This window comes from Megalops cyprinoides, chromosome 16 (genome assembly GCF_013368585.1).
Source record: "Megalops cyprinoides isolate fMegCyp1 chromosome 16, fMegCyp1.pri, whole genome shotgun sequence".
Lineage (NCBI taxonomy): Eukaryota > Metazoa > Chordata > Actinopteri > Elopiformes > Megalopidae > Megalops > Megalops cyprinoides.
In genome coordinates, this window is record NC_050598.1 from 32598751 (window position 1) to 32624296 (window position 25546).

The 25546-nt window shown below is 44.1% G+C and overlaps 2 protein-coding genes and 4 non-coding genes across 6 annotated transcripts; 4 read left to right on the forward strand and 2 right to left on the reverse strand.

Moving 5' to 3' along the window:
- Nucleotides 1-1382: 1382 nt before the first annotated feature.
- LOC118791401 (F-box/LRR-repeat protein 12-like) lies at nt 1383-4111 on the forward strand. The gene is made up of 3 exons (XM_036548749.1): nt 1383-1492; nt 2839-2914; nt 3073-4111. The coding sequence occupies exons 1-3, from the start codon at nt 1392-1394 to the stop codon at nt 4102-4104; spliced, it is 1209 nt and encodes a 402-aa protein (XP_036404642.1). The 5' UTR covers nt 1383-1391; the 3' UTR covers nt 4105-4111.
- Nucleotides 4112-5410: 1299 nt separating this feature from the next.
- On the forward strand, nt 5411-5492 carry trnal-uag. The gene has a single exon. It is a non-coding gene; the product is annotated as a tRNA-Leu (tRNA).
- A 1453-nt stretch (nt 5493-6945) lies between these two features.
- On the reverse strand, nt 6946-7019 carry trnat-agu. The gene has a single exon. It is a non-coding gene; the product is annotated as a tRNA-Thr (tRNA).
- A 278-nt stretch (nt 7020-7297) lies between these two features.
- trnas-gcu lies at nt 7298-7379 on the reverse strand. The gene has a single exon. It is a non-coding gene; the product is annotated as a tRNA-Ser (tRNA).
- A 2654-nt stretch (nt 7380-10033) lies between these two features.
- On the forward strand, nt 10034-18877 carry LOC118791287 (NXPE family member 3-like). The gene is made up of 6 exons (XM_036548594.1): nt 10034-10139; nt 11094-11169; nt 13213-13985; nt 15562-15632; nt 17009-17215; nt 18345-18877. Exons 2-6 carry the CDS (start codon nt 11104-11106, stop codon nt 18875-18877), a joined length of 1650 nt encoding a protein of 549 aa, XP_036404487.1. The 5' UTR covers nt 10034-10139; nt 11094-11103.
- Nucleotides 18878-24982: 6105 nt separating this feature from the next.
- trnal-aag lies at nt 24983-25064 on the forward strand. The gene has a single exon. It is a non-coding gene; the product is annotated as a tRNA-Leu (tRNA).
- The last annotated feature ends 482 nt before the right edge of the window (nt 25065-25546 follow it).

A 25546-nucleotide genomic window follows, 5' to 3' on the forward strand; every position in this document is an offset into this window, starting at 1 on the left:
CATGGCACAGCCGAGGGTATTCATAACAGTGAGGGCTGCGTATGTTTCCCATCCTCACAATGAGGATACTTTTTAAAAAATGAGACATCCTTATTATTCCAAAGTAAAATATCTGGAGAAAATAATGCTTAAAAATCTGGCACCAAGTTAAAAGCATCTACCTATGGAAAATGGATAACTGTGAGAACTTCATAACTTCATGAACATCATAGTAAAAGAGAGGCCTCAGCTGATTGCCAGTACATAACGAGGAATGGATTTCCAGACAGAGGCTGGACTTATATAATTTCCGAGATTGATTCTGGAAAATCAGGAAACTTAAGACCACCGTAAGCATAAATATTAATTCTAACTTATTTCCTGATATAATTCATTTTATTCTGTGCAAAGACTGATAACATTACGTTAGTAACAACATCAATAACAACAATAACATCACAAGTATTAGCGTCTTAAGCAGAGGGAGACATGCGCAAGTGAGTGCATGTAACTCCATCAAGGCATTACCTTTCAGTGATGAATCCCTTCCTAACTGTCTGTTTATTTCTGTTTAAATCATGATAGAGGTCTGTCTTGTATCTTAGGTCTGACTAATAGTTACCCATAATAATCGGCTTCTTTCTTAACTGGAATATCAAAAATATGCTGTTTGTTGATAGAATTCAGTTTCCACTTGTTAATATAAAAAAAAAATCCCAAAGCTTTTGTGAAAGTGTGTACAATATTTGCTGCCATTGGGATGCCACTTTCTGTAATAGAGCCATTTCCATTCAACAGAATACTATCAACTCTGATATTTTGCATAAATAATTTTCCAAATTTAACATTTAAAAACGATTAGCTCAATTAATTTACATAAATCACATTTAATTAATCATAGACAATTAATCATTTGTCTACTTTGTAAACACATTTTAGGCAAAATGCTGGAGAGAATGCTGGTACTTGTTTTACTGTAAACTCTCAAACTTGTCACACTTTTCCACAAGAAATTTTGAGTTCGTTGAGGTGGACATTCGTGGGGGTAATCTATAGAGAAAGTTGTCTAATGCTGATATCCTCACCAGCAAGGCTACCGGCTTGACCTCGGTCGACAGCAGTTCGGAAGGCAGCCGTTTTTCATTCGGGTTTGCTAGCTACGTCACTGATTTGACCAATGACTTTCCTCCTAAAGGATGCGATCTGCACAGCTACTGCGCAGAACTGTAGATCTTCGCATTATTGGACGGTTCATTTCGTTCAATGGCCTGGCAACATTAGCCAATCATATTACTATACGGATCTGGTGATCTGCGCAGACGCGACGAGGATCGGACCTGACGAGTCTGGCCGATGTTTCGCCTGTGGTGTGGAGTTAAAGTGACGTCGACATCATTTCTTTTGTTTACAAAATGGCTGACTTCAAAACTTGCTCCCTTGATTATTTCCCTGAGAACATTCTCATTGACATTTTGTCGTATTTAAGTGTCCGAGAGCTCGTCCGAAGTGGCAGGTAAACCAAACCTTGCTTGGGTTGTCCCTACTGATTGCATTTGCTGAGAAGCTGGCTAGTCTGCTTGGTAGCTAGTTTTCCAGCTAACATTTTCATTGTTAAAATGTTGCATGTATGGGTCGGGTAGAGGCTCGCTTTTTAACGACATAGCTAACTAGCGTACTAGCCTGTCAAGCACTTACTGCGATTTCTACATATTTGTCAAACTTCAGCGTTACATCCTAGTAATACTGGATAGCTGGATGCTGCATGACCATAGGCAGCTGTCTTATCAGGCAGGTTGCTGTACCGTACTGGAAAGAAAAAGCTAAAATAGGAAAGTATTGCTGGCTTCGCGAGTCGTCTGGCTACGCTACCAGGTTACCCCCTAACCACTTTTGCTTGTTAGCCATTTCATCGGCGGGTTAAAAAGTAAGTTTGGATGTTGGTAGCCAAGTAGACATTGTGCGTTAATTCCTTCCACGTCAAAATACTGAGAAATACCCAATTTGTTTTAACGATTGCACCAGGTATAAAATTTATGTTTTTTCCCCCACTGAAACATGTAACAAAGGTTCATGTTTTCATTGTGACAAACGAATGAACGTACTCTGCCAACAGTCCAAGGCTTCCGGGGAAGTGTAATCGAAAGCTGAACCACTCAGCTAGTGGATTGCTTGCATCAGTATTATAATGATTGTGGATATAAAAAGAAAAGAGTTCTACACTTACTCCAGCTTAAAAATAACAGATATTGTCTTTATAACACACATATTAATGACAAAAGTGTGAGTGAATGAAGGTCTCCTTGTACCGGACCCTCATTTCCACAGAAATAACTGGATGCCATAGGGGGGGTTTGGGGGAAAAGCAGGGTTTGGTTATGTGAATATTTGATTTATAAAATAGCCCAGTGGTTACTTTCATATTCCAAGAAATACACAGTCATTGTCAGGAGTATGTAAGCAGGTCTCTAAATTTTGGTTTACTATCACTGAGAAGTTTTCCCTCTGTTCATGCAAACTAAAATCCTGTATAGCTTTAAGTAGTTATAGTGTTTCCCTCTATTCTAATAATTGTTATATTTCCATTAATAATACAAAAGCCGTTGCATGAAAGGTGAATAATTCCAAGGATCAAGGACACATGCCTTGCACTGAATAGTATATTTATTAAGTTTGGAATCATTTGAGTGCAGTTCTGCCTCTGTCTTCTTGTTCTTCTTGAGGATACATGCATGGGTGAGTAAAGCTGAGAGTTGTGTTGTTTTGTACGTAAAGCCTGTAGACCGGAACGTGTTCTGGTCGGTCTGTCTGGCTGACGGTTAAGGTTTTGTTGAATGTCTCACCCTCTGTTTCCCTGTGCAGGGTGTGTAAGAGATGGAGGAGGCTGGTGAAAGACCAAAGACTGTGGCGTGCCGTGGATCTGACAGAGTGGAAAGGGGTGAGAACAGCATGTCCTGCCTAGAATGGAGTGAGATGGAATGCCTGTTGTTTGTGTGGGGGTGCAGATTTTGAGGTTATCCTTACACGGCTCTCTCCTTTCTCTCCCTCTCCTTCTCTCTCTTTCCCTCTCCCCCTCCCTCCCGCGGCGTGGGTCAGGTGAGCTCGCGCATGCTGTGGGTGCTGCTGCGGCAGTACCTGGGCTGCGGGCTGCGCTGCCTGCGTCTGCGAGGCCTGCTGCTGTCCGCCCGCGCCGGGGCCTTCCTGTCTAAGTCCTGGCTGCAGGCGCTGGCGTCCCGGTGCCCCCGTCTGCGCAGACTGTCCCTGCTGCACGCAGACCTGCGGGGGCTGCAGAGCTGCCTGCTCCTGCCCCGCACGCTGCAGGTGCTGGAGCTGCGCGGCTGCGAGCTGCCGCCGGGCTTCTTCTCCCAGAATTCCTGTTCCCTCGCTGCCGCCGACGGGCCGAAGGCGGGGGACGGCGTGGGCGGGGCGTCGGCGGGGGCCGGAAAGGGGCCCGCGCAAGGCCCCGCGGTCGCGATCGCCATCGAGACGCTGGTGGTGGAGAACGTGCCCTCCTTCACAGACCAGCACCTACAGAGTCTGGCCTCCTGGCGGCAGCTCAGCCGGCTGGAGCTCAGGGACGTGATCCGCGTGACGGCGGCGGGACTGCGGGGCGGCGCCCCCCGGGGCGGGGCCGGCGGGGGCGGGGCTGGGCAGGACGGGCCAGGCGGCACGCTGTCTGGCCTGCGGGCCCTGGAGCTGGGCAACTCCGGCCGGCCGGGCTCCTACACGCAGATGGCCTCGCTGGGGCTGGGCGAGGGCTGGGCGGGGCTGGAGGAGCTGACGCTGGGGGGCAGGGAGGTGGGGCCAGGCCTGCTGTGCGTCAGCCGGCTGCGCGATCTGCAGCGACTGCGTCTGCGCAGCTGTCCGCTCAGCGAGGTGCAGGTGCTGCGCAGCTGCAGGGGTCTGCGCGGGCTGCGTAGGCTGGAGTTCTGTGAGGTCACCTTCCAGGGCCACCCGAGGAAGCAGGAGGAGGGGGAGGGCGAGGAGGGCGGGGAGGGCGGAGAGGAAGAGGAGGGCGGGGAGGAAGAGGGGAACCCCATGCCAACTCTGCGCCGCTCCCTGGCCGCCCTGCTACCGCGATGCACACTGGTGTTCACTCACTGCTCCGTCACAGTACCCACCGACTAGACACACACACACACACACACACACAACAGTGACACACTCATAAACACATCAACTCAAACACACTCTCACTCACAAAGATATACCAATGTCAGCGCACTCACAAACACACACAGTCACGCTCTCACTCTCATAAAGATGTACCAACATCAGCACATTCACAAACATACATACACACGCGCACACACACATTCACCAAAAATTCACCACCGCTCTCATAATCACACAGCCAATACATGTACGCTCAGACATTCACAGAAGCACACACATACTGATGTGACACCCTGACCTTATCCACGCCCCCGGAGTCTTGCAAACACCCTGTGGTAAATACTGAGCACACGTGGGCTTGTGTGCACCTTCCTGCCTGTTCAGCTGTAATTTGGGCACTAAAACCACAGGCACAGGGGAGAACGTGACACTGTAACCCGGCAGTAAGTCACAATAACTGAGCAACACGGAGACTCTAGCTGAGGGGGGCACAGCCAAGCACACCTGTTCCTATTTCCTGTACAGCGGTTAAAATGTTCAGTTGGGTGAGTGTGGCCAAGAGGCCCTCTCTGCAAGCAAAGCAGGTGTTCGATGCAACAGCCTGCAAGACTTGACCTGCACTGTATTGAACTGAACAATGTTTAATGGGGTTGAGCTGAGACATAACTCCTCTGTGATTGAATTGCACCATTCTGAAATATTCTGCTGTTTGTTCAGTGAAGTATGAGGGGTACAAGCAAATCATGCTTTTCCAGAGAGTGCATTATAAAGCCTCACTCTTCAGTTCCTCTCCCCTGTAATTACTGTAACCACGTTGGATTCCGGTCTTGTTTACATCGATTCTGGGCCCTGAGGTGTGTGTATTTCCAGCAGGTAAAATGAACTTTTGACGTTGCCATGCCACGTGTTCAGCGGATGAATTGGCAGGGCACGGTGACAGCAGGGCCGTGTCTCTGGCTCGCGAGTCGCGCGGCATGTCCCGTCTGCCGACGGCCACGTGACGGGACTCCGGCATGCCTTTCCCTCTACGCGCGTGCTGCAGGCCGCGACTTCCTTTATGTGTCTCCATTTACTGGCCTCCAGAAAACAAGCTGTTTGCCAAAAAACACAAAGGTCCTTATTTGGATATCGGAGATACGACGAAGTACTGTTGGATGTGGTGTGATGATTTTGTTATAAAAATCGTACGCTGAACTGTATGTCAACGATGTCGCCAACTTGTTTTCTGGTTTTTGACGGGTCATGAGTTCCATGTTGTGGCTGGAGTGGCTGAAACGTTGCATTTACACATCACTGCAAAACAGCACGAGACAGCAACGGTAGCGTGGCCGAGCGGTCTAAGGCGCTGGATTTAGGCTCCAGTCTCTCTGGAGGCGTGGGTTCGAATCCCACCGCTGCCAAAGGGCAAGTTTTAATTGTGCTCTTTCCTTATAATTCATTGGTAAAAGCCCTTTGTACTTTAGAAACAAACATTAAAGAAACTTGTAAAAACGCTCCGTAACGTATAGAATGCAGACGGACGTGCTGGTGAACTCACGCTAATGACGAAATTGTTGGTTAAACAGTTTTAAACTTGAACGTCCTGGTCTTTATGACTTGCCCATCTGTGAGTAAACTGGAATAGTTGTAATACAACTTGTTTCTGGATGGAATGAGCGCATATCTGTATGTATGAGGTGAAATGTCGACTTAAATGGAATTTTATTGCTGGCAAAAACCTTGACTTTGTCTGTTATTGTCTTTTGTACAGTAAAAATATTTAATCTATTTAAGATAAGAAATACTTTATTAATCCCGAGGGAAATTTGAGTGTCACAACAGCACCGTCCAGCACAAATCAAACACAGTAGAATAAAGTAATAGAAAGGTTGCATCAGTAACACAACAATAGAATATAATACAATAAATAGAAAGGTTGCATCTGTCACGAAAAGTTATTGTCCATTGTGCAGTGAATATATACATAGTATATAATGACATGTGATACAAATATATAACAGTAAAATTTTTATAATTATAATAATTACTTTACGATGTGCAATAGAAAACATTATTATTATATATTGTCCACAACGATAATAATAACTGTATAGCGCAAATTCTTAAACCAGTTATGTGTGAGATAGGTAGAAATAGTTATTTTAATTGTGCAGTGTGCAATAATTGTGCAATGATTGTGTGTGAAGGGGAACGGCATAGGGCACCAGGCAGAAACGACCTTCTGTGTCTGTCGGTGCAACATCTGGGCGAGATCAGCCTGCCACTGAAGGTGCTCCTCAGCTTAACAGCCCCGTCAGGGAGAGGATGGGAGGTGTTGTTAAGAATGCTCACCAGCTTGTTAAGCATCCTCCTCTCCGCTATCGCCACTAGTAAGTCCAGCTCAATTCCACCTCCTATGACAGAGCTGGCTTTCCTAACAAGCTCGTTCAGTCTGTTAGCATCCCCAGCTTTCAGACCACACCCCCAGCACACCACCGCGTCATTCCGTTTGCACCATTACTGCGCAGTTTCGTGCTCTGTTACTTTACAGTAGCCTCATGGGAATTCAAAGAAGCCCAGCTCATTTGACATATAGCTTGGGAAGAAACCAGATTTTAACGAGCGTACATCTCGCCCACTGTCCTGGCAGGCAGGTCGATGTACTGAAATTCTTTCTCCACTTGGGGGCACTATATCGCCATTGAAGCTATTCAAGCTTAACTATTTATTCTCAGATATGAAAACGTCGGCTGCTGTGTTGTATAGCTCTGCCTGGTGTTTTATACCGTATAAAATTAGCTTTGACATTCGCGCGAAGTGTATTCAATATTCGTGTCAACATCATTGATAACCAAACAAGAGTTTTTTCCTAAAAGGCACCGCTGGGATTCGAACCCAGGATCTCCTGTTTACTAGACAGGCGCTTTAACCAACTAAGCCACGGCGCCAGGTAATAGACACACTGCTCATTAGGCTTCTTATACGGTACGATATTAGTACTATATCTGTAAGTATTATATTTCGGGACGTATACATATTCTGTTGCCGTTTATGAACGTAGAATTGTGCGTACAGCGAGAGAGAAATCCCACAGGATGAAATATTTGACATGATAACAGGCGATCGCGTTATTTCTTCCAGTGTTTTTCGTTGCGGACCGCTATGTGCACCGGCCGAGGCACACTGGGAAGAAATCTAGTCACAATTTTGCAAAAGCTACAGCTTCCGACGAGGATGGGATTCGAACCCACGCGTGCAGAGCACAATGGATTAGCAGTCCATCGCCTTAACCACTCGGCCACCTCGTCTGTGCGTATCCGGCGGTTCCAGTAGAGTTGAGAAAGATATATGTGCACTGTTTGTAATTTCTGTACATTCGAAATCTGAATTTATCAAACTGAAAAAGAAAAGTAAACTGAAACTAGTTAAAACATATAGCCCACCACAGAAGTGAAATAAGAGCTAACGTCACCGGTGTTTGTGTTCATTTTATTTTCATATTTATTTTGTGTTTCATTTACCGGTTACACGTTAAAATTATTGTTTTACTATGGAAAAACGAAAGTAAATTTGAGTAAACAAATCTTTTAAAAGATTATATCTATTCTATTGTTGGCACAAAGGGTCGCTTTTAAAAGATTTGTTTATTCAAATGTATTCCACTAAATGAAGGCTTTTTATAAGACCGCAAAGGTCGGTGTATAAGACACGGCGCAGTTAAAACTTCGTATAGGCCAGGTAGAAAGGTACAGGTAGAAACAAAGAGTGCAGAATGATCAGGCAGAAGACACTCAGCTCTCACACATTTTGTGTCAGAACATCGGGCTGGGTCACTGCGTTAGTTACACTAAAGTAATACTAAAAGCCTACCGTAGGGCCCGTACCCCGGGATTGTTAGAGGGTCACCCGCCTTGCGTGTCATTTGGTCGGGCTAAAACATGTTTGCTAGTTGCCTCTACGCGCTGAAAGATATTTCAGCACAAGCGCACAGGAGCTGCTGCCACATTATCTAACATCCTTCTGAAACCTGTTGCGTAGTAGCCTATGTCATGGAAATGTGTCTGTATATATGTAGCATATACATCAATATTTGCATCAATATACAGCAAAAAAAGTTCAATGAATGCATTGATTGATAAACCATTGAGTGCCCCCTGCACATTTTCAGTAAAAAGACTGCGCTCTTATTTGATCTAAAATATGTAAAATAAATAAATAAATAAATAAATAAATAAACAAGGCTCTAAATAGGTCATTTGTTCCTTGTTTGTGTTTCTCATGAAAGGAACAAGTTAGCTTTCTGGAACCTGAAAGAAGTGTATGCCCTGTCAATTTTTTTTTATTTTATTGGTAATACATTCTAGTGAGTTATGCCACCATGCAACTGATTTTTGTGAATTGTTCCGTAATGTTTTATTTAATTTGTGCTAAATTCTTGTTGCCCCAGGTAATTTGATACGGCGGAAGTGGTGATATGTCAAACTGAGTGTCATCGTTCGTTCGTTGTTTCAAGTTTTTAAACTCAAGGTAAATTCTGTATGTCTTAAAATTGCTGATTAAATCGTTTGGTAACAGGATTTGATTTGGTTACAGTGGGCTAACTTAGCGAGAGCAAATGAAATACAGTACCAGTATTTAACTCGCAAGTTTTGTCACTTTTTTGTCACTTAATTGTTCATTCACCTATTTTCATGGTTTCGATGCGTTATAAATATGCAAAGCCAAGTATGGAATTATCCAATTGGTGAGATGCTGTTTAAGATTTTATTATTGCTTACGTTACAGATGTACTGCAATTGAAAAAACAAACTCAAGAAACCATAAAGGACTAAGGGTGGATATACAGCAACGTCATATCGGTCTCATTTCTGCTTCAGTCGGTTGACGCTTTACAAAACAAGGCACTTCACTGAAAAAAAGACGATTAAATTGATGAAGAGGTGTCAGGGTGTAGATCATCAGTTTTAGAATTCCAATGCAATTAGTCACACGTCTGTAACAATTTGGGCAATTTATGTATTTATTTTACATGTAATTTGATTTGCTTATCTGTAATATTTCTGGTTAGTTCTAGAATTATGTTGTGAAATATTTTCATGTTTTTAAAAACTTTGCTGCTTTGTAGGATTAATTTTGCTATAAATGTTGCTGTTTGAGGGTGTGTAGGCCTATATTTTGTTGTCGTTAATATATCATTACTTTTGTCGTTAATATTGCTGGTCATCGTATTCTGCTTTGTTTGTGTCTGTGTCTATATTTTTAATTATAAAGAACGAATAAAGAAATTATTCAGCGAATAAAGAAATTATTCAGCGAATAAAGAAATGCCGAGTTTCAGTTTATTTTTGCTTCCCCCTGCGAGATGAATAAATAAATAAATGGGTAAAATGGGTAATACCCGTTAATAATACAGCGTTTACCAGTGCAGGACTGTGTCAGCATTTACATTTATTCATTTCGCAGACGCTTTTATCCAAAGCGACTTACAAAGTCAGGCAGAGTACAACACAACCACAGTCTTTACCAAGATCAAGAATGCGAATGTTTTATTTTTTACCTGAATTGTTCATTTCAAAAGTATTTCATTTAAAGACGTTATTTTCCAGTAGTGCCTGCCTGGCATGCCAGCAATTCGCTCGTCTGCAAAATCTCTCCTTTTGCGCGTCATGGATAAGGGTATGGCACGGTGCGCAAATCACCCCACACTCATCAGCGGCGACCATTAAGGTTGACTGTATTTTATATTTTGCGAGCCATCTTCATTCATTTCGCCAGGGACCTCTGTTGGGTGTTTCTGTTTGTAGTGTTCGCTTTATCCGTGAGGCTCAAGGGTCTGGGACCAGTATTCTCACGTTACAGAACGCTTTTAACTCTGACGGTCGAAGCAACTGTGGTCCACCCCTTCTCCTGTTACACGGGTGTGGCTCCCCAGGTAGAGTGGTCTTAAGCATTAGAGGAACCAGACCACATGAAACTGAGGCGGCGTCTCCAGTCACAGGTGTGAACACACGTGCTTTAAATTTGCCAGGAGTTTAATTTAGTTTTGAACATGCGACGCTACTGTCACGGTAAGTCAAAGTCTTTTATTTTTCATTTGCACAGATCACACAGGGTAACTGAGCCATGAAATTCTTGAGGTCGGCCCTGCTAACATGTAACATTGAGGACTAGTGACGGCAGGACATAGCGGGCACTTTTAAGGTTATAAAAAAATTAAATACACTAGTGCAAAAGGTTTAATTTAAGATTAAAAAACTAACTGGATAAAAAAAAACAGCAAATGAATGTCTATATACAAATGTGCAAATTGCGACATACAATTACGACAAATACTACAGTGCATTACAGACAGCATTGTGCAGCCTATAGCCTGCATGATACAGCAGTGAGTTGTTAGTGGGGTGAATGATGACTGTTGAGCAGTTTTATTACCTGGGGAAAGTTTTTCAGTCTGTTTATAAATTGAGCCGATTAAGCGCGTTAATGCTTAACATCACTATTCAATCTACTTAACTGAGAGATTTTTTCCCCTGAATTTTTAGCTTTGAGTTAAATTTGATTTCTTAAGTGGTATTTGCACACAGAATCATTTGGTATCGCCCAATTTCCCCCGTAATCTTATATTTCCATGTATTTAAAAAATTAAACTGTAGCTGGTCAATGTTCCGGGCGTTACACCAGACATTTTCGTTTTTTAAATGATTGCGAGGATCGGTAGTATGTTTAAGCGGAAATATTCTCTTGAAGGCAAGGGGTTCAGATTTTGAAAAGGCCATAATATCTCTACACTAGCCCGTGAAAACAGGAGATAAAAAGATCAAACCAGTTTTATATGTATACATTCTGATCTGTTAACCAGCGGAGACTCAGTAGAAGAAATCAAGGAGAGAGGTGGGTAATGCCTCAATCTGTAGAAATTACAGTGCATCATCAGTTAAGAAGTATACATTGAATTGAAATTGCTGACCATAGTACAGTGTGGTTTCTGGAGTTAAAGTGTATGCTTGTTCGTTTTCGGACAGGTATGGCAGAATGAAGAAAGCCTTACTCCTCTTCTCTGGCTTTTTAGCTCTGGCTCTCTATGTCTCCTATTGTGTTGTAAGTACTTCTCTTGCCTTTATTACTGTTTTCATATTGCAAAAAACCCTCAATACGTCTTTGTTAAATAAATCGCATTAATGTATATAAACTGGTTTTGTCCCTCGTACTTTTCCCGAAGAGTAACGGGGATCCCAGTGCTGGCGCTCGGAAGAAGGAGCTTGCTCCAAAACATGTCAGCAATAAAACTGTTGAAGGGAAGCTGCTGCCTAGAATCTCTCTTTTATGGGGATATCAACAAACTTTTTCATAACAAGCATTTTCATAAGACTTAACCACTTTTTTCTGCCACCTTTTTCCAATGTGTTGCTTTGCAAAGTGGAAATTCAGCTATGGTGACTGTTGGGTTAGTAGAGTGATCCTTTTTAAGCCCACTTAGACTGTATTCTTCAGGATGTCAGAGGAATGAGCCTTCATTAAATTTATCTTCACATCAACCTTTGTGATATTGTATCTCATTGATACAAAAAATTCAAAGTCAGTAAAACGTCTTCCATTTAAATGACTGACTCGAACCTAAACCAAGTTTTTGCACACATTGGCTCACACAAATTGTCCAAGCGCTGTTCCACTGCAGTACCTCTCAGTGTTTCCTAAACGTCTTTTCTAGAAACTGCTTTGAGTTCTAATCGTACTTTCTGAAGGGAATTTGGTTTTTTATACTTTGTGTCACATCCAGGTGTCATTGTAAAAAGTGTCAAGGTCAACTTTACATTTACATTTACATTTATTTATTTAGCAGACGCTTTTATCCAAAGCGACTTACAGAAGTGCATACAGTAAGTATAGCGACAGTACGGGGACAGGATGTGTACAGTTCCACAATGAGACAGTTCTCAGCTGAGAGCAAGGTCTGTTTGAGGACACAGTACTATCAGATTTTTATAGTGTAAACTTTGTTTAAAATGTGGGAGAGTGTCAGTTGAAGGTCACTCTGATTCAGCTTCTTTGTGCTGGTGTTGTGCGTCTGCTACATAGTGCACTAGTGTGTCTGGGAGGAAGAGTCCATTATAAGGTTGACAGGTATGTTCACTTTTTACACTGTTCACAGAGGGCTGGTGCTCCCAAGGTATTAATTAATAAAAAACATTTGGGTAAATGTAGTGACCTTCAAATCTGACTGTGGGGAACATGTTCCGCTGTTGTCCCGGAAAGGTTTACTGGCCCTTCGGCATTTTTTTTTTACAGGTCACTGTTTTTTTTCCTGACTCTTGGGAAATCGCCCCAGTGGTTCTGGTTTAGTGTGTTGTGATTCAGTCAGAATGGCCATGCTGAAGTTTTCAACTGACGAAACAACTGAATGACTAAGTGTTCATTTCTATAATTGAGTAATATAATTGAAATCCTTAATAATAATAATATTGAACAGATCACTTCCGTGTGTAAATGATGGGAGTGTTGTGAAAGGACAGCGGTGTGTCCACTGTCCTCTCAGCAAAGTTATTTACACAAGGGTGCAGAGCTGAAACAGGTCTGACAGCTCGCCAAGGTGAAGATATCAGGTAAAACTCCCTGGAACATGTTGGAAAGTAATCCTCTATGAATAGGGTCAGTGCCTCGGGGTGGCACCTCCTTTCAGTGATCTTTCTGTGAATCTCCCCTTGTATTGTTAAGACCTTTACTGGAATAATACAGTCTATGCCTGTGTGTCTGTATGAGGTATTGGGGAACAAAAACTAAATGTGTGTTAATCTTAAACTTTTTGCAAATTTTGCTAAGCAGTAATTCACGTTTCTTACTCTGTGTCATGAGGGTATGGCAAAAGGGTCCAACAGTACAGTATTTGAGCTGGAAAGTTTCAACTGTCCTGGAGCCCCCTCCACAATGTCCCTATGGAGGCAGCAAATCTGAACACTTTTGTCTAAAACAATGAGAGACAGAACATTCAATGTGAAGAGCACTGTGCCACTTATCTGGTCCATATATTGAAAGCTTGTGCCTTCACCCCTGTAATTGTGTATGCTGAAGGATTTATGGTGCCCTGCCCCCTTCTGGTGAGGATGACTATTGACACGTGGCTCCAATGTTCTGCATCCTTACTAGGTACACATTTTACAAACAAACTCCACATCACCAAAGATGGACCTGCCCATTCCTACAAATCGTCACGTGGCTCTGGATTCCACCAACGCCGTTGCACACCAGCGTGCTCCTTCAAACGACGCTCTGATTGGCCCAGAGAAATGGGCATTTCTCTTGAAGGTCCTGCATTGGCCCTCACCGAGCAAGGCCCCTTCCTCTCTCATCGAAGCCACGGATCCCACCAAGTGCTCCTACCAGGTGATTGACCTGCAAGAGCATTACACCATCGGGGGCACTGTGCACGTAAGGGTGGTCACCAGGGACGGGATGGGGAGGCCCAAAACCTACGGGGGAGACTTCTTCCAAGCCAAGCTCCACAACCCCGAGCTGAAAGCGAGCACCTTCGGCTCTGTGACGGACCACCTGAACGGGACCTACACGGTGCGGTTTGCTCTGCTCTGGCCCGGCCCGGCCCATGTCTCCGTGCGGCTGGTCCACTCCAGCGAGGCGGTGTGGGTTCTGGGAAAGAAGAGGGAGGAGGACCCAGACAAGGTCTTCTTCCACGGCTACTTTGTGAACGGGAGCAGGACAGAGACGATGGTGTGCAACGCCCAGCGGAGCCCACGGCTGGTGGGGGGTGGGGAGAGCTGCTGCTGTGAGTTCAGGGACCCGGTCACTGGGGAGGCCTGGTTCTGCCGGCGCCCCCCCTCCCTGCCCTGCCACACACTCACCCACCACAGCATGGGCGGCTACCAGGCCAAACTCTCCACCCTCGAAACTGCCCTCCTCCACAAGTAAGTCCCCCCAGCCTCATTCCTGCTGAACCTGCAGGGGGTAGTGGTAGTGTAACCCCTCCCCCCAGTCCTGTTCCCAAAGCACCTCCTCTCTTTAAATGGCAGTTTTGACCACTGTGCAGGTGAGTTTGGCTCTAAGCTGACCTATCTTACGTGTGATGTGCCCCTTTGCTTCTCTGAGCAGACTCTGTGTTCCAGCCCATGAAAGAACAGGTTGGAATGCTGGTGTCAGACCAGTGAGTCCATGAGTAAGACCAAGGAGAGGCTGAGAACCTTGCTTTACTTGAAAGTTCAGATCCTGTCTGGGAACGGTTTTGCATGTTATGCAAGCTTGTCAGTTTTTGCACGTTATGCAAGTAATAATCACCCATCAGTAGGGCTGTTGCAGTGAAGGAATTTTCCCTGTGGTGATTTAGGGTGGCTCAACACCGCAATATACAGTAGTACCGCCATGTTTTTTTTGTTTTTTTGGCAAATTACTTCATTTATCCTGATATTAGTGCTGTATAAATAAGCTTTATTGTTAGACTATTATTATTATATTAATAATATAAAATATTATTATTATGTATTATTATTGTTGCTTTTTAAATGACAAAGATGACAGTTTTAAAACAAATTAAATACCGGGTACTTTTTTATTGTTAAATGCAGAACACAGAAGGGCAATGAGGCTAATGAGGCTTAGAGGGCTTTGATGAGCACTTCACATTGAGTTGCTTAACAAAAAAGCATGTAGTTGAGCATGCGTGTGCATGTGTGTGTGTGAGAACTTCCCTTTGCAGGAACATATTTTCATGCATTATGTCCGTCTGTTTGCGCCTCACACCCACAATGCCTGTCTGTACTGGTCCCTCAGTGGTGGAATGAACTCCCCGCGGGGGTCAGGACAGCGGAATCATTGACATTCTTCCAACGCAGGCTGAAGACCCACCTCTTCAGACTGCATCTCGGTTCCACCTCAACCCCCCAGTCTGTTGCTTGTATTACCTGCCACTTATTTACTGGTAGTATCACAATGTGTTATGGGTTCTCTGATCTAGTGACAGTGTGATGTAGGGTAGTGTGTGTACTTGGCATCCCTTATCTCTAGGCTGTCTAGTCAGGTTAGCACAAGTTAACTTGTGGTAACGCTCAAATGGTGTTGTGCTCTCGCTCAGTGGCCTAGGAGTGTTATTAGCCTGGCCTGACACTGTTGCTCATTTAACTTGGATGGATACACTTCTGTTCGTGCTGGAGGTCACTCTGTACAAGAGCAGCTGCTAAATGAATGTAATGAAGTGAAATGTGATGTATCCACTTTCTTAAAATGTCACTGAGAGTCAAGTCTGAAGAGGGCTAATAACAGGGCCTCAATGTCTTGTCAAGTGAGCATCACCGGAATAACCGGAAAGCCCAAGACAGGACTTGTGTATAGATTTCACTGCATACCTCCAGGTTAGAAATGCCTTCCTCTTTGCTCGCTCTCTGGGTACAGCATTGCTGTCATGTCCCAGCTGCTCCGCAGTGTGATTTTGTGTGCGATTTGTTCACTTCAGTGCATTGCAACATTGTGAAAATGATTTTCTCTTTGCAGAAGTCGCACGGACATCATTGTGCCAGGAAGTGACCCTGTAATAGATGTCCTGCCAAAGGGCACAGCGAAACGTAAGTGTGTAAGGACCCTTCCTCAGCCAGCTCTTCTCTGCCCGTCCCCACTGCTCTCAGATCTGACAGTTAAGACCCGCCCTTTGTTCTCAGCTTTCATTCTGATTGGTTCTCCATATCTGGCGACTACAGGAGCCCAGGGGGAAATGGAATGAGTCAAATGATGGAAGAGAGTGAAGGGACAGGAGATACGGAACAAATAGCTGAGAGATATTTAGCAATGAGTGGAAAACAAACCGAGAAACATGGAGCTAAATGATGTTAAATCAGCAAACAAAAAGGGGTTTCACTCCGCACGCCCTTGATCAGATGATCAGGACTCATTGCCTGACCAACCCAAAGATTGTAGGTTCAGTTCCCTGCTGGGGGGCATCTGTTGTACTTTTGGGCAAGGTACTTAACCTATAGTAAATATCCACCTGTATAAATGGATAATAAATTATAATTCGCTATGTACCTCTGTGTAAGAGTATCTGCTAAATGTAAATAATGTATTTTGTAACAAAACTTTTATAACAAAAATTTATAACAAAAAATGTGCTTTTATGTCATAATCAGAATAAGAATAAGAAATACTTTATTAATCTCAAGGGAAATTTGAGATCAGTGCTATGATGCAGATTGAAACAATTTTTTTCATGATTTAGCCTGGAACTCTTAAGTATCGATTTCAAAAATTATCTTTATACTGTTGATTAATAAGGCCTCAGATTAATTCACTCTGTCTTTGGTGGGCTGTCCAGTGTACTATGTCATACACATGCAGTCATTTAAAAACAGATCTAAACTGCCTTTGTACATCTTGTATAAGGTAATCTGTCTTTTTACACAGATTATCATTCTTTGTTTTTAGTTTGCCTTAACAAATGCTGATTTTGTTTCAGATGTGCTAATGTGCAAAGCAGATACAGATACTGTATGAATGGTGTTATTTACATAAAATCCCTAATTATTATTAATATTGGCTCCCATGGATCTTGAACCTTAATACAGATGTTGCCCTAATTGTTCCCTGACCAATGTCCTGCTCACAATCTTAAGCATCAAGAACACGGAGTTTCCTGACAGGTTTTTAGCTTTGTAGATTCTGACTTCATCAGTCCGACAGTTTTCTGAAACTGAGCGCGGTGCTGTCCCTACCGTTCCTCTGTGTACTTATCGATTCCCATTGAGAAATTTATCAAGGCCACGCGTGCTCCAGATAAATGTTTAACTTTGCCTATCATTTGTTGCCCACATTAAAACTGCATGTTCTCTGAAGCTCACAGTGCTGGTTTCTGTTCTGTAACTTCCCTCATGCTGAAAGCTTCTGCTCCAGTGAGGGATTGCTGTTCATGTCGAATCGTGTCGTTTCCTATTCTTCCTCCTGTTAACAGGGGAAGTCAGGGAGTGTGAGCCAGGTTTGGACACCCCAGTACCGGCCGGGTTCTACTTCCAGGACCAGTGGACCTCACTGCTCTGCCGCTCCCAGGCCTTCCCGACAGGGGACCTGTTGGCGTCTTGTCTGAGGGACAAGCAAGTCCTGATGATGGGGGACTCCACCCTGCGACAGTGGTTTTCCTACCTGACGAGCACAGTGCCCAGTAAGGCCCGCAGCGCCTAACGCTCACGCTAATGTCCTCCAGAGCCCCGAGGCGCTGTGGCAGCGGCATGACCGGAGGAGCGCGCCGCCAGCGTCACGCTTATATTTATAACACCCATAATGGCCATAATAAAACAACCCATAATGGCTTCTGATCCACATTCACCTAAATGAGTTTCACTCATTATCTGTGTGCAAATGCAAATCTGGCTTTATCCATCCATAATCAAAAATAATTATAGCATCGTTAATAACAGATTTGTGACACCCAGAAAGTTTCTTAAAGAAGTTTTGTAAAATGATAGGAAATAATGGCTGTTTTTTTAGTCTGATGCTGTTCCTTTATGTAATTGGAGTACAGTATTACGGTACAAATACAGTATCTGAAGCAGACACTGCCACTCTGGCTGGTTGCATTACCATGGCAACAGGGAATTCAGCAGCAGGTTAGCTGCTGGTAGGGAGCTCAGGTTGTTGTTGAGCAGGGGCTTGGCGCTAGCGGGAAAGGGGAGACGGATACAATAACGTAATGACGTGGCTCTATGGTGGCTCTCTAGCCCGTGGAAAAGCAAACCGGTTCTTAGAAGGTTCGCAAGTTGAACAAACTCCAAATCGGCACTAGCACCAGCCCAGAACTAGCACCTAGTTTGCATTGGTGGAAAAGCGGTATGTGAGAACTTGGAGAAAACTCTACCGCATTATAAGCTAGAAGGGTAGGGCAGTCATGGTAGCTCACTAGCTCAACCTTAGTATAAGTGGTATTGCACACAACACAGAAAGGGCAAACACACAGCTGACTGCAAGTCACACACTCTGCTCACACTGGCGTGTGTGTGTCCGCTGCCGCGGTGCTGATCATGTCTTCCCAGCTGCAAAGGCAATGCTAAGCACCGCAAGCTGTGGTAATTACAAACACACCTTCTTCCATACACTGTAAGAGCATCTGTGGTATATCTGCAGAATGTTCCAGCAAGGGCCTTTTGTTTTCCACAGACACAGTTTATTGTAAAATGAGCACGTCAGTAATGAGGGATGTGGTTGGATAACATAAAAATAGGGAACTGTCATAACACATCTTACCCACGTGCTCTTCTGTATTGCCTAAACAAAAATCCCCCCCCCCCCCCCAGCCCTGAAGAGCTTGAATCTCCACACCTCTGCCAAGTCAGGCCCTCTACAGGCGGTGGACCCTGAGAACAACATCGTGCTGGTGTGGCGAGCCCACGGGCTGCCCCTGCGGACCGACCTCACCCCGCTGTCGGACCTGCACTACATCGGCAGGGAGCTGGACGGCCTGGCCGGCGGGCCCCACACCGTGGTGGTCTTCAACATCTGGGCGCACTTCACCACCTACCCGCTGGCTGTCTACGCCCACCGGCTGGCCACCATCCGCCGCGCTGTGCAGGACCTGCTCCGCCGAGCCCCCCGCACCCTGGTGGTTATCAAGTCGGCCAACACCGGCTACAAGGACGTGTACGGCAGCGACTGGCTGTCTTGGCAGCTGGATCTGATGCTCAGAGCCATGTTTAGGGGCCTGCCCGTCGTCCTGATCGATGCCTGGCAGATGACCTCCTGCCACTACTCACCTGACAACATCCACCCACCCCAAGTGGTCATCAAGAACGAGGTGGACCTCTTTCTGTCGTTTGTCTGCCCCCGGTGAGGGAGGGCGGGAGGGCGTGCATGCGTGGGTGCTTGTGAGAGAGAGAGAGAGAGAGAGAGAGAGAGAGAGGACATGTGCTGGAGCGGTCTATGATTCTGTCCCTTCTGTAACACCAGGTCTGTGGCATGGAGGAAAGCTGTGGCCTGAGAGCATTTCTCGGGAAAAAAAATAATTCTATTGCTCCTTATCTGACAGTGAGCAAAGATCCATAATTCTCTGACAGCTGTGTGCTGGAAGCCCAGACCTCAGTACCTGAATTCATATCAGGGAAGTGTGGCAGTTTGTGAATCTCATACAAAATCCGAGATCAGCAAATTAAAAGGATCTCTCTCTCTGTCTCAGGTTTGTTTAGAGAACGAAAGACTTGCTAAACTAGAGCTAAAATCTTATCTTCATTCAGTGAGAACAGCCAAATAGGTGTTAGATGACTTGCACTTGTGTGAACTTTGCCATATGATAGTATATGGTATGTGGGAAGTATGCACTAGTCTTCCTTGGGGCTGCGTTGCACATTTACCCCAAATATCTGTGTGACTGGTAACAGAGGAATTGCACAAATTCTTCTGTCATTTACATTTGTGAAACTGACTTAGCTAAGAGGTCATAAGACTTCTGACTGGCCAAAGGTCTGTGTGGGATTTCTCCGTGCTTAGGTGGCCATCTCTCTGTGTCTCAGTGGGGCCTTTGTATTTCAAAAACAGCACTGGGTCTCTGTTTCCATCTGTTGAAGGGAGTTCCCTCTCTCTGTCTTAGATCAAGAGAGAGGCTATCCTGTTTCTGTCTCTGTGTACTACCTCACACAATACCTGTTTCTTTTGTGAAATTTTTAAAAAAGACATTTTTCAATGTGTTGTTATAATGTGAAATAAGATTACTGCACCATTTCTAGTGTGATGTTGTACACTGCTTAGAAATTTTTTAGTTTTTTTAAAACACCTTCTTTGCTGAAATAAATGGATCTAGTCAAACATTTTCATGTTTAGAGAATATTTTCTTAACAGTACTGATCTGTGTGTCACTGCAGTGTACAGGGGCTGAAAGATATGTCATTTGTTACATAACCGGGAGATCATCTCACTCAGTGTGTGTTTGAAGAACAGGTTTGTGTAAACTTGACCTTTGCTTGGATTTTTCCTTCAAAATTACGGGCAAAGGGTAAGGTTGGTTGAACTTTCCAGTGGTGTTGAGAAAGAATGACACTTCTAAATCAGTGGCAAAATATGGAGCCCTGACTACCCCTGACTGAAGCACACTAACTCACTCTACTCCTGACTGAAGCACACTAACCTGCTCTACCCCTGACTGAAGCACACTAACCTGCTCTACCCCTGACCCAGCACACTAACCTGCTCTACCCCTGACTGAATCACACTAACCTGCTCTACCCCTGACTGAATCACACTAACCTGCTCTACCCCTGACTGAAGCACACTAACCTGCTCTACCCCTGACTGAATCACACTAACCTGCTCTACCCCTGACTGAAGCACACTAACCTGCTCTACCCCTGACTGAAGCACACTAACCTGCTCTACCCCTGACTGAAGCACACTAACCTGCTCTACCCCTGACTGAATCACACTAACCTGCTCTACCCCTGACCCAGCACACTAACCTGCTCTACCCCTGACTGAATCACACTAACTCACTCTACCCATAACTGAAGGACACACTGACTGACTCTCATCTTGACCTGAAGTGCAAGACTTGGAGTTGGAGTCATCACTGAGAAGAGGTGTTCTAAGATGTCTCCAGTTAATTCAGTTAATAACTCCAGTTAATGGAGTGTCATTACACAGCAGTCTGAAATGCTGCTGCAAGAAGTGAGCCAGACCGGATGGCCAGCTTGTGAGAGACCACCAAAATGGGAAAACAGTTTTTTCTCAACAAATTTTGAAAAGTTGTGTTTGAAATGTTGAGGCTGTTGCAGTCAGCAGGTCATATCTGCTGAAATTATTCAACATCGCCCTCTACTGGTCAACCATTTGAACAGCCTTGCCTCCCAGCTCCCAGCTATATGCTTAGCATGTGTGTTTGAGAAGTGTGTGGCTACCTATGCACTGCATCAGTGCGTGGTTTTCTATTGGTTCACCGCTGGAGTGAACTTAGTTTGGACATTGGATCTCTGCTGGAGGGAATGTGAGTCTGAGGGAACCATCATAAAGGTATGTCAATCAATGGCTTCTCATGTAGAAGAACAACTCGCACAAAACCAAGGCAAAACAATAGGGTGTCTTGCACTGTTTGTGCTTGCTCCTCTAAAAATAAATTAAAACATGCATGCATGCATATATAATACCTGCATGCATGAAAAGGTGAGCGTCTGACTGGAAGAGGAGATGGCCGGGGCAGCAAGAATGAACTTGATGGAGACACAGCGGCTATTGCTTTGGTGCCGTTTGTTTTGAGAGTGATCTGGTGTGGATAAATTACTCTCTTGACGTGAGACCAGTGGCCAGGGTTTATGGGGGCTACAGTAATTTTGGTAGTTTTTTTCACACTACTTGTTTTCTCTGGTATTCTAGATGATAGTGTTCGTTTTGGCCCTATAAGGACCTTAGTGCCGGCCTGTTTCATACTACTTACTAATATTTTTATTTCGATGGCGCTCACTGGCCTACATTTTGGAGTCACCATTCCCCATGAATTCCCTAACGCGAACCCTAACCGTAACACCATCCCCCATGAAGTCCCTAACGCTAACCCTAACCGTAACACCATCTCCCATGAATTCCTTAACCCTAACTGTACTACCATTCCCCATGAATTCCCTAACCCTAATCCTAACTGTAACACCATTCGCCATGAATTCCCTAACGCTAACCCTAACCGTAACACCATCTCCCATGAATTCCCTGAAGCTGGGAGCTGGACTCTTGCCTCTGTGCCATCGTTTTAAATAAAAAAAATTAAAACCAAACTGAACTGAACTTAACTAAATATAAACCCAGTGGCTGTGTAGCCGAGTAGATGGACCTGGTCTGATGGGATTCCCCAGAGTGGGTGAGCCTGTCGTGGGTGGGGAGCTGCACCTCCAGACACTTTTTGGGTTTGTTTGTTTTTTCCATGCACTCACACAGATCACCATTAGGTTTGGCTAGCTATTCCCTTTACAGCTATGCCTCAGTGTTTGTGTCTGAGCCATGGGTAGCTAGCTCATAAGTGTCTTTTTGTGATTTAAAGCAAGAGTTTACTGCAATTACTACACTGAATACTTCTCATTGTGTACTGTATGGTATTTTCTTTCAGATCCCAATGTTCCTAATGCAACCGGCAGTGTCATGCCACATGTTTAGGGCTGGACCACAGATCCTTCCTTAATGTGAAGAGGTGGCCAAATAAATAGTCTAGGTTTTGCATGTTTCTCACAAACACACTGAGTCACACATCTACTCTCTAATCAAAGCTTCATTACTGTAATCCTTTGTGTTGTTGTACTGTTTTCTGTGAAGACATCCTACATCCAACATTTCTGCGTGTGTGTGTATGAGTGTGTGTGTGAGTGAGAGAGAGAGAAGGAGAAGGAGAACAAAAGACATAGAGTATGGTGTTTTAGGCTATAATTCAATTTTGTTTCCAGCAGAAGCAGTAGTAGGATACTTCGTTAAATTATAGCATTGTGTGAGTGTTCATGTGTGTTTGGAAAAAAAATGTTTAAATCTAATTTTAAAAAGAACTTAAAAAGATGACCAACAGCCCGACTTAAAAAGAATGCCGCAGGCCCACAGCACTGATATTGTCTGGCTGTATGGACAGCCCGAACGTTTCGATTGATTGACAGCTTGCCTACTCCCTTCCCTACAGATTTTCAGACTGGACAGTCATTTTTGGGAATAGGAAGCTTCCACCCTAAAAAAAAAAAACTTTCCCGATACGCATTTTCTAATATATTCTAATATGCTCAGTTGGTCATTTGTATGGGAAGCTATTTTTACACTACTAAAAATAATTAAAAATCAACAAAACATTTTTCCAAACATTCAACGGTAGATCGACCCTGCTGATGTACACTTTCTAACACGTGGTTTTGAACGAGTAGAAGCTCCATTTAAATAGGAAACAAATTTTTGGTAGTTTTAATTCCGCACTTTTATGACGGTCCTGTAAATTCTCTTAAATGTCCAATATCTTATATTTAACCTTAAACCCGGTCTTTCACGGTGCTTTATTTTTCTGCAGTGCGCGTTTCACTGAATTTAGTTTGACTTCATGAATATCGTTTTCAGTCTTCATATTACGAACGCAGTGTCAGAATAACAGTATAACTGAAGTGACTTTGTACAATGTAGAGAGACCGGTAACTTACCGTCCTCCGCACCGTCGAGGTGCCCGAGTCGGGGCTGCTGGTGCCGGTAGTTTGCAGATAGGGGGCGCTGTATCCGCATTCTCCACCTCATGTGACACGATGACAGTTATTGATAAACAGCAGAGAAAGTGAATCTTTGACAACGGCGTAAAGCCAACATGAAGGTGAAAGGATGTGGGGAGTACTCCACTTAAATATTTTTAATTCATAAAAATTATTTTTTTTCTGCCAGAAGGGTAATATCAATTAGCCATAAATATGCCATTCGGAGGAGATCATCGCACTCTGACAACAGCTTGGTATAGTCCAGGGCGCCTCAGAGGGTTTGACTCTGGGTCAATCGATATAAGACAGACAGATATTTATGATCTTCATACCTTGCACTGCGAAGGTCTACTTTTCTCCGTTTAAGAAGCGTCTGCTTCCTCCTTTATGCATGTCAATAGGGGGCATCGTAGTCCCTTCCCCTTTAATTATTCGTGTCCACAGCTAAGAGTGATTTTATTTAGCGGTTAAAAACATTTCCCAGTTAGAAAGAAATGACTGGGCTTGGGCAATGGCCTGTGAATGAGCAGGGAGTTTCAGAGCCAATTCCTCTACCAACTGACCTTTCAACCAGGAGAAAACAGCTCTGAGAGTCAGTTGCCATAGCCTGGGCAAAGGGACACGGACACAGCGAACTTTAATAATTCATATAACTCGTGCTATGAAGGTCCGGTTTCCTTCAGGTCCGAAGCTTTTGATTTGGAGAGGGTCCATAGACATTGTTGTTCTTTGCCGCGCTTGCGTTTTATGAATTCCACCGTAAGCAATTTTGGAAAGTGTACCCGCAAATTAAGCAAAGTGTACCGTGTGTGTTGGTGACAATTCTCGAATTGCGGTCACCGCAAGTAGGCTATGCCAGTCAGATGGGTTTAGTATTAACCCTGTCATCAGATCCAAGCAGCAAGGTCGTTATCCTCAGTTGTTTCAGTGGAGTAGCTATATCCAATTGTTACTTCTGTAAAATGCGGTTGCTTGCAAAAATAGTATTCAAAGGTTATACAGAGTGAGTACCTTAACACAGCGTGAATAACGGCCTGTAAAGGAAAACTGCAAAGTGAGTAATGTAGCCTCTCCCGCCTGCTGGCACTGCTCGGTGAAATGTCAGGGAAAACCACGTGGTGAAGGAAAACTGTAGGCCGCTATAAATAACCGGGCCCTATAGCTCCGCACACATCTCCTTCACCTTCTGGGTATGTTAGCACCTCTCCGTGGAAGGTAAATCTAAGCTCAGTGTAATTAACGCCAGGAACAAGGTGCGAGATTCTGTCAGGCGCTTTATTTTTAGCAAACGTTCGCCAGAAACGGAGAAACGCACAGAGACGAGCTGGAGTGCGCGCCCCCTGTTTGCAGATGCAGATTAGCAGATGGTAAACATCCAACAGCTCTTCTCCTCTCATTGACAACTGAGTGTCACATAACAACGTTTGAAAGATAATTCTAACCATTCACCCTGACCCACACAGAAGTTTTGGAAGGGGTTCCCTTCGAATGATCATGACTGTTGAAACTTATTTATTTATTTATCTTCATTTTAGTCCTGTGTAGGCTTTACTTTTCAGCTATTGTGGCGGTTAAGCATCTGATGTTACTGAACGTTAGTTATTTAGTTTTCTAGCGAATGTTACATCACGTTTCCCGGAATTTTGTGTAAACGTTACCGTGGCTTTAAGGGGACGCTGTGTCAAATATACAGAAAATTACGTTTAACAAAAGATGCTGCTACATAACTGTGGTATCGGAACACCGATGAATCAGGTAGCGTGGCCGAGCGGTCTAAGGCGCTGGATTAAGGCTCCAGTCTCTTCGGGGGCGTGGGTTCGAATCCCACCGCTGCCAGTAAGGCTTTTCTAACTCCCCACTATTTTTTGTGGAAATAATGTTGTGGGAAGTGTTAACAAGTCGAATTCCATATTCCGGAATTCCAATATTTAAACGTGTAGGGGAACGATCTTTTAAATACGTTGGTTAAGTGGCTACTGTCTCGGTAGCTACCTTTATAGCTAATTAGACAAGTGAAGGAGAACAAAACATAAAAATACATCATTATAAACAGACAAGCCAACATCAACAAGAGTAATTACACGATACCTCAATGTACATCTCGAGTGGATTGTCTTTTATTGGTGCCATTCTATTCCGTCAAAGTGAATATAGGCTATATCAGATTTCAAACGGTGTATTTATTATATCAGAAACATGTAACTGACTCATAATCAATATATTATGCCCCGGCACTTCTATTCTTACCACGTGATTATGGGTGTGCGAACATGATATGCCTACATCCATTTTTAAACCTACGCGTTATTCCTAACATG

Excerpts from the sequence above, each read along its gene's own strand:
- LOC118791401 (XM_036548749.1), top strand. The coding sequence starts at position 1,392 with ATGGCTGACTTCAAAACTTGCTCCCTTGATTATTTCCCTGAGAACATT. Across the intron at positions 1,493-2,838 it reads GAGCTCGTCCGAAGTGGCAG|GGTGTGTAAGAGATGGAGGA; the intron begins GTAAACCAAACC and ends TTCCCTGTGCAG. Across the intron at positions 2,915-3,072 it reads ATCTGACAGAGTGGAAAGGG|GTGAGCTCGCGCATGCTGTG; the intron begins GTGAGAACAGCA and ends GGCGTGGGTCAG.
- LOC118791287 (XM_036548594.1), top strand. The coding sequence starts at position 11,104 with ATGAAGAAAGCCTTACTCCTCTTCTCTGGCTTTTTAGCTCTGGCTCTC. Across the intron at positions 11,170-13,212 it reads TCTATGTCTCCTATTGTGTT|GTACACATTTTACAAACAAA; the intron begins GTAAGTACTTCT and ends CATCCTTACTAG. Across the intron at positions 13,986-15,561 it reads GAAACTGCCCTCCTCCACAA|AAGTCGCACGGACATCATTG; the intron begins GTAAGTCCCCCC and ends TTCTCTTTGCAG.